The sequence below is a fragment of the Gadus chalcogrammus genome, chromosome 2, assembly GCF_026213295.1.
Source record: "Gadus chalcogrammus isolate NIFS_2021 chromosome 2, NIFS_Gcha_1.0, whole genome shotgun sequence".
Classification (NCBI taxonomy): Eukaryota; Metazoa; Chordata; class Actinopteri; order Gadiformes; family Gadidae; genus Gadus; species Gadus chalcogrammus.
In genome coordinates, this window is record NC_079413.1 from 20,312,348 (window position 1) to 20,320,289 (window position 7,942).

The 7,942-nt window shown below is 44.4% G+C and overlaps 1 protein-coding gene across 1 annotated transcript; it reads right to left on the minus strand.

The window, feature by feature from the left end:
• Nucleotides 1-13: 13 nt before the first annotated feature.
• Nucleotides 14-2,703, minus strand: tac4 (tachykinin precursor 4). Its single transcript, XM_056579736.1, has 5 exons — nt 2,471-2,703; nt 1,670-1,766; nt 1,530-1,565; nt 961-1,014; nt 14-580 (listed from the first exon to the last, which is right to left on the minus strand). The coding sequence occupies exons 1-5, from the start codon at nt 2,594-2,596 to the stop codon at nt 546-548; spliced, it is 348 nt and encodes a 115-aa protein (XP_056435711.1). The 5' UTR covers nt 2,597-2,703; the 3' UTR covers nt 14-545.
• Nucleotides 2,704-7,942: the final 5,239 nt, after the last annotated feature.

Consider the following 7,942-nt stretch of genomic DNA (forward strand, 5'->3'; position numbering starts at 1 on the left):
AACACAGGTCTATTATAAAGTGTAATGCCTTTTCTGTGGCAGACTCTCAGATTGTCCACCAGGGTCCTCCTAAACCAATCCCTGACAATCGACGTGGACATGTGTGCATCGTAAGAGAGGCGCACAGCTTGAACAAAATAATGTTTTATTGAAGAAAACGCGACATTCCCTCTTGTTACAGATTTTCAAGCATGGCACCCTCTTCCCAAAATAGGTTTAACGTAGGAACTCATGGCACGATACAACTCCTCACCCCCCACCCGGACTCGCTGGGCTTCAAGTAGGTGATAAATACACACACACACACACACTCACACACACAGCAGACGTAGCGGGCGTCCAGTAAGCGTTGAACTGACATGTGTGTCGGGTGTCAGCTTCTCTATGGTTATTGTTGGGCTACTGCGGTTGGAGCGGTGGTTTCGTTGCTTCCTCCCCCACCAGGACAGCGGGACGGACGATGAGTGGCGATGTGATGGGTGAGGATAGCAATTATCAAATGGGAAAGTTATTGTTTTAATTAAAGTCCTCCGAAATAGGGTTAGCTAGTAGAACTTGGGCAGCAAATCCTCCTCCAGATCTAGAAACACAAACGATAAACACACGACACGGTGTGTTTTATGTTGGACAAAGTAGAGGGCTTTTTCGCTTTCTTTTTACACACACACAAAGACACACTACAGCTTTTAGGCATAAACATTAATCTGAACAGTATTACTTTTGAATTACGGGAAAGAAGATGCCTTGTAAATAGCATTGACCTTTTAAAACCAGCCTCCAGCAAGGAAGCAAAGATAAAGTAGCTTTTGTGCTTTCATTTAGTGCCTGCACCCCCATTCCAACGCAATATGCAGCTGTAGAGATGTTCACTTTAACAAGCACTTAAGGTAAAATTAAAACAATAACTTTCCCAGCAGTCCCATTTGTGAGTCCTAAATCCAGAGGACTGTGTCGACTTACCTCCACGTAAGCCTCTTCTGCCCATTAAGCCCACAAACATCTCTCCTTTGTTCCCTACCCATGCATGAATAAAGACACACAGGTGAACAATAGACACAACCATTTACAATAGGGCATTTAGCAGGTGCTGTGATCCAAAGGGACTTACAATAAGGGACTAACCCCGCATATCAGAAATACCCAACTCTACTTAGGCTACTTAACTCTCTTCAGCAGAATTATTGGAAGGATTCTTTTTTTTATTATTCCTTGAATTAGGCGTTTGAAATTAAAATATGAAATTAAAATTAAAATATGTTTGTACACACATATCCCACTGCGTATTATCCTATTCATTGAATCCTGTTTAATTATTTATCGTTTATTGATCCATAACGACGCCTTCCTGTGTACATAGGCCTGCGCAGTTGGACAGCAGGAGAGCCGTTCTTGGTGTCCTAATGGTGTATTGATTCGTTCATATTGGTTCTCCTAACGGAAGCTGATGAATTAAATAGATTCTGAAACAGATGAAGACAGGTTGTTGTTTGTCTTACACGTGTTAAGTTAATCGTGTAGAGCGAACTTACGTTTCCTGCCCAGTTTCGAAAGTTGAGTCACGTCAGCTGAAATGAAACATTTTGAAATGGAATTACAAGCGTGGCATTTAAATCGAGAGACATATTATCTATCGACATCTGATCAGGATGATGATGTATCGTTCACAAACCTGTGCTGCGACCCATCAGCCCGTGGAACTGCTGAGCTCTGGAGCGCTTCATGAGGTCCGCCAGCCGCGTGGTTAGGGCTCCTTCTGGCGGGAACCCCTGCGGAGCAGAACACGTGACTTTCAGAACTCCACGCGCTGATCGTCAAATAGCACCGATTAACTTAATGAAGCGGTGCCCCGTTGCATTCTAGTGGGGACACGTTTAGATATAGAAAAACCTGTCTGCAACATTTGAGAACCTAAGAAAGGCCTTTCCATAATTAATAATAGGAACATTGTTGTTGTTGTTTTTTTCAACAAAAAGCTTATTTTTCTAAATAGCCTACTGCGGGACACTTTACATGTTTCCTGTCATGCAGAGGGTGGTCGACTAAGAAATAAGTGCAAGCAGTGGTACACGTGACCTCCTTGATTATGGGAGAGGTAATGGACGAATAGCAATTAAGTATTTTACGGTATCCCCTTTAAAGAGACCAGCTACCACTCAGGAATGGCTTGGTTTTCATTGCTTGTTTATTCAACATGTCAAGTTTAACTGAAAGCAACGGTGAGCCCTGTAAGGCTCTGTCCACGGTCCTGAACCGGCTCACAACGGGTCCTGAACGGGTTCAGAACAAGGTCTTGAATCGGCTAAGTACAGGTTCTGAAACAGAACATGGCCCTGAACGGGCGCAAGGAAATTGGAAAGCACTTAGGCCTACATAGAGTTACTGATGTGGTTTACCTGATTTCTGATAGGAAAATAAACAATAAACTTTCAGTGAGTCAAATGAGATGCCCCCAAATGTGATGTGAGCCTACCTGCCAGTTGTCCGTGCTCCAGATCTCTCCGTCCACCTCGCTGGACAGAGGCGACCCCAGGACCACGGTGTACACCTGGGCGAACACTGCCACTAAAAGCAACACGATGAACTTAAGCATCTCCATATTCGCAGCAAATAGCCGAGGACTCGCAGTCGACTGAAGAAAAGTTCAACACGGACTGTGGGACGCTGCGTAATGCGCCGATTCACACCTCTCCTCCTCGCTGTAGAGCTGCTCTTTAGTCGATCAGTGACTGCTTTGTTGCTGACTGGTTGGCTACTTTTATGAAGCAGCTTGCTCCACCCATGAACTGTCTGCCTTCTGCCTTCTGCCCCCCGATAGATCACCTCAGATATTGTTTTTTTTCCTCTGACGCAGAGGTGTTCCGGTGAGTGTATCAAACACCATCTGACCATTTCCCCACCCCTGATGGATAGATATTTAGTTAATCAGGTTCCATGTCTGTGTGTGCTTTATTTATAACTTGATTATAATGTGTCATTGTTAATGTCTGATTAAATAAAAGGTGCAAATGTTCCAAATGACCTGGGTAAAGAGAGAGATAAATGCTGCTCTCTCTCCAGAACTTTATCGGGCGTGAACCTTGTTTAATGACGTTGTCCAGCGCAGGTCGCCTTCAAAGCGTCATCAGGTCTTAAATCATGGTGAGCGCGATCGGTGGTGTAACTAGGAGGGCCAGGTAATAGCCCACCTTTCTAGCTAGCATAGCTAGGAGAATAAGAGGGACCTGTGGGTTTGTGGTAAGAAGACATCCCCTCAGATTGATAATTAATAACAAGATAGAACGCATAAAAATAAAGAACAATAATGGATCACTTGATACACAACTGCCCGGATTTCTCGAAAGGAAAATTGCGTTCCATCTGAATGAAGGGTTTAGGAATCCCTAAACTTCAATCAAACAACCCTATCCAAAGGGGGGAAGGGTTGAACCAACCCCTTTGAGCTCGGGTTTTAGAAGCAATCACTGTCCTTTGACAATAACCGTCTCTTGAACTTCGGAAACATCATAGCGATGTTGTGACGGTGCACCTAACTATTTATTATAGTTACAACATTAAGAATTTACAGGGTACTCGAATTCTAAACCAATACTGAATCGTCAAAAAGCAGCAGATCCTTCTTGTGTGTGTGTGTGTGTGTGTGTGTGTGTGTGTGTGTGTGTGTGTGTGTGTGTGTGTGTGTGTGTGTGTGTGTGTGTGTGTGTGTGTGTGTGCGCGCGCGTGTGTCATTGTGCACGTTGGTGTGTGTGTGTGTGTGTGTGTGTGTGTGTGTGTCATTATGCATGTTGGTGTGTGTGTGTGTGTGTCTGTGTGTGCATGTGTGTGTGTGTGCGTGTGTGTTTGTGCACGTGTATTTGGAATGTTAAGCTCCAAAGGGTAAAATCGAGAATACATACAGACAGATGGGGTCAGCTTATTTTACATGGATAAATGTGTGACTAATATGTGAATATATGCATTAGGTCTACATTAGGTCTACAGGTCGATATAGTAACTTTAAAATAATAACTCTAGGGAATAGAGAGAGGGAGCCATGAATTACTGGCTTTTGGAATTACAACCCCAGAACAGACCAAAATAAACTGTCCTCCTCACTTTCATCCTAGATTTTCACCCAGTCTTGCAAACCATACTTTCCTGAGCCATCGCCTCTCTATATCGATAGAAGTCATTTTGCATTTCTCTCTCTCCAGATTAATTTAACATTACTATAACATACTGTATGAGAGAGAGAGAGAGAGAGAGAGAGAGAGAGAGAGAGAGAGAGAGAGAGAGAGAGAGAGAGAGAGAGAGAGAGAGAGAGAGAGAGAGAGAGAGAGACTACTCGCCAAGATGAAGTAATGACTGCTGCAGTGTTGTTCTTCATTAAAGCATGTAAAGTTTATTTGATGGAAGAAGATTATCTGATGGGGAAATGCTTTGAACAACCAAGTTCATAGCAAGTCTGCTCTACTGTTCATTAGAAATAACGGTAGGCTCATTTTCATTGCTATAAAATTATAGTTAGCGAACCAGATAGCACACAGGTCAACAGGAGGATTTGTGTGGTTCCCAAGTCTGAACCAATTTGAGTTCAAAGCAATTAATTGTTTGATGCAATGGGTACTTCAAACACACACACACACACACACACACAAATGAATGAATGCACGCACACACACACACAAACACGCACACACAGAAACAAACAAATTATTTCAAGTTTACACAAACACACACACACACACACACACACAAATGAATGAATCCACACACACACATACACACCCCACACAAACAAATGAATGCAGGCACGCATGCACAAACACACACAGATACACACAAACAAATGAACCCCAGAACGCTCTCTCTCGTGAACAGAGCCGTAAATATATTTAGTACCGCTCTGGCGCCAGGGGGGCTGTTCTTCGCCCAGCAAATATGCAAACCATCACTCCTGCAACGGCACCTGGCGATCCCACCGGGGCCGGCAGCAGGCCCTGTGGCCCGGGGCACCTCCTCAAGCCATCAGCTCCTTGCTCATATTTCATCTAGTTTAACCAACAACCAATGAGTCCCAATCAATCAGTCAATATCCTTTTTTCTAACCAGGTGAAAAATTCATTGAGATTAAAATCTCTTTTCCAAGAATGACCTGGTCAAGAAGGAAGCACTATGATACAAATAACAACAATTCTCATAAACCGCATTCAGCATTGAATTAATACCATTAAAAAATGAGTACAGTTAAAATAAACTAAATAAACCACGACAAATACAAATGAATAAATCTGGTTTACTGTGAGATTCATTCAGGGAACTGAATGAAACAGGAACGACTGTGACCAAGAGGAGGCCGACCCGCCCAACCCAGCCCGCCACGTCCCTCTCTTTCTGTTTCCCTTTGTCTGTCAACATGAGTATGATAATGCGCCCTAGATCCCTGTCTCAAAGGGCTAAACCACCTAACCTGTGTGTGTATGTCACTCCTCCTTCCTCATGCTTTTCTGCCTGAGGCTAAAGATGTCCAGACACCTTCCTGTGTCACCACAGTACTCCTCGCTGGTCTCACTGTGACACGACACCTGCATGACCAGGACCCTGACGACACAACAGTATAACACGTGCGCTATACTGTGTCTCTCTCTCTCTCTCTCTCTCTGTCTGTGTGTCTCTCTCTCTCTCTCTCTGTCTCTCTCTCTCTCTCTCTCTCTCTCTCTCTCTCTCTCTCTCTCTCTCTCTCTCTCTCTCTCTCTCTCTCTCTCTCTCTCTCTCTCTGTCTGTCTCTGTCACTCTCTGTCTCTCCACCTCTTAATTGGATCCCTCCATCGTTTGCCCCTGAGCCCTGTGGCTGATGCTTCAAGCTGATCGTTGTTCCTCAAAGGCACAACACGGGGTTACCCTCCAGACCAATGAACCCCCCGGCCATCGGCGCTCACGGCGGTTGCTATGGATACCATTCAGTGAGTCGCGCATCGTCTTCATGCAGGGGGGGGGCAGAGGTAAAGCTGTGTACGTATTTACATTCACGAGTAGGGATGGAGATCAGTTTTAAGTGCTCTCAACACTCTTTCAATTCAAATGTTGCCTGTTTGTGCTGATGAGAGCACACACCTGCCCTTCTCGATGATTCATCACTGGTTTAATCACACTGGTGATGACGGCCGACTGATTGCGGTGATCAGGTGACAGAAGGACGTCCGAGGTCAGACAGAAGTCCCCGGGGTGCCGTAAACAACCCAGGGCCACATCATTTCTGAATTAGGAGCCAGGAGAGACCGTAGATTGGTGGGATTGCATTGTGTCAGCTAAATAAACACACTCAGCGTTGGGACGGGCCACAGGCCATCAGACGTAAGGTAAGAGGAATGGGGCTTTAATGATCACCAGCGTGACGCTCGGAAACCATCAACTGCTTCAACACACAAAGCACAGGGCTAAGCACAGTGTCCGTTTGAGTCTTTCTTAATTGATTGCTGGATCGTCAAAGGGGCTTTTTGTCTGTATTGATGAAATTAAAGTTGACATATTATACCACCAGGTGTGAGTGTGATTAGCCGTTACAAGCCGATTGAAAATCAGCCTCTTCTGACATCACAAGTGGGCGTGTCCACTTGATGTGTGACGGATAGACGAGCGACGTTTGCTACGGTCCACTGGGTAGGCTGGTAGACTGATCTATCCAGCACACATCCAGGTGGACACGCCCACTTGTGATTTTCAAAACGGTTTGTGATGGCTAATCACACACTAATCACACCTCGTGGCATAATGTCACCTTTAATCTTTACTTTTTTGCTCTAACTTACAGCCAAAGCTATTACTAAGCTTAACTTAGTTTTTTATTAGCTTTGTTCAGCATCTTATCCCAGCTATCTTTGTTGTATACGGGAATGGGTTAACCTTGCGCTTGTTCGTGCTTGGCACTTGGTTCTGTGAACATCCTTAATTTACAGACAGCAATATATTGTTGTTTCACCTTCTTCTGACAAATATACGTATTGTAAGTCGTTTTGGATAAAAGCGACTGCTAAATGCCCTAAATGTAAATGTAAAACATGTACTAAAAATGTTTTCAATCTTTGGGGTGGCCAGGAAGGGCTGATGTTGTACCTCGGTAACGTACGCCCTATGTTTGACACCCCGCTATGCAACTATAAACAGTTTTCCTCACACAGGTGTGTCAGCGCTCGGAGGTGATCAAGACTCGTGAGGGTATTGAGTATAGAGAGCAGCGGTGATTGGAGCTGGCTCATTATCACTGTCAGGATCAGGATCAGGCACCATCTGAAACCCAGTCACACATGCCACCCTGACAGCAACTAAGCAAGAGGACGATGGTTATCAAGAGGGTATCAAAAGCTAAAAGAGCTAAAGCCTAACAATCATGTTTTATGTGTGTGTGTGTTTGTGTGTTTACCAGTGAATGTGTGCGTGTGTGTGTATGTGTGTCTGTGTGTGTGTGTGTGTGTTTACCAGTGACTGTGTGCGCATGTGTGTATGTGTGTGTGTGTGTGTGTGTGTGTGTGTGTGTGTGTGTGTGTGTGTGTGTGTGTGTGTGTGTGTGTGTGTGTGTGTGTGTGTGTGTTGGCTTTAACTGAGTGTCTACACATTGTTGACGGATAGGCAGTCTTTGGAGGACCTTGGCCCTCACCCATTCACTGTCCTGCTGTACCACAGTGCACTCTCTTGGTGATTTTTGACACACAGGACATGCTCATATATAGGACAATTTAAAATTACAACTAAATTATATTTGGTTCAATCATTTCAGTTCAAAATCTCTTAAATCTCTTAAATCTAAACTGAACTAGAAACTTGTTAACAAACACAGACACAGCACAATCTGTGTAAGGTGAATCCTGATGAAGATTCGTCTGTTTATATGCTTAGTGCCGTAGCACACTCTGGTGGTTATTGGTCCGTATTGCTCCCAGTAAGCTCTGCGCGCAGATCAGCGGCGAGT

What these genes read in the sequence shown, in the direction of transcription:
- tac4 (XM_056579736.1), bottom strand. Translation starts at nt 2,596, where the DNA reads ATGGAGATGCTTAAGTTCATCGTGTTGCTTTTAGTGGCAGTGTTCGCC. An exon ending in GGAGCACGGACAACTGGCAG is followed by an intron (nt 1,767 to 2,470) that starts GTAGGCTCACAT and finishes TCTGCTCCGCAG; the next exon opens with GGGTTCCCGCCAGAAGGAGC. An exon ending in TTCGAAACTGGGCAGGAAAC is followed by an intron (nt 1,015 to 1,529) that starts GTAAGTTCGCTC and finishes ATGCATGGGTAG; the next exon opens with GGAACAAAGGAGAGATGTTT.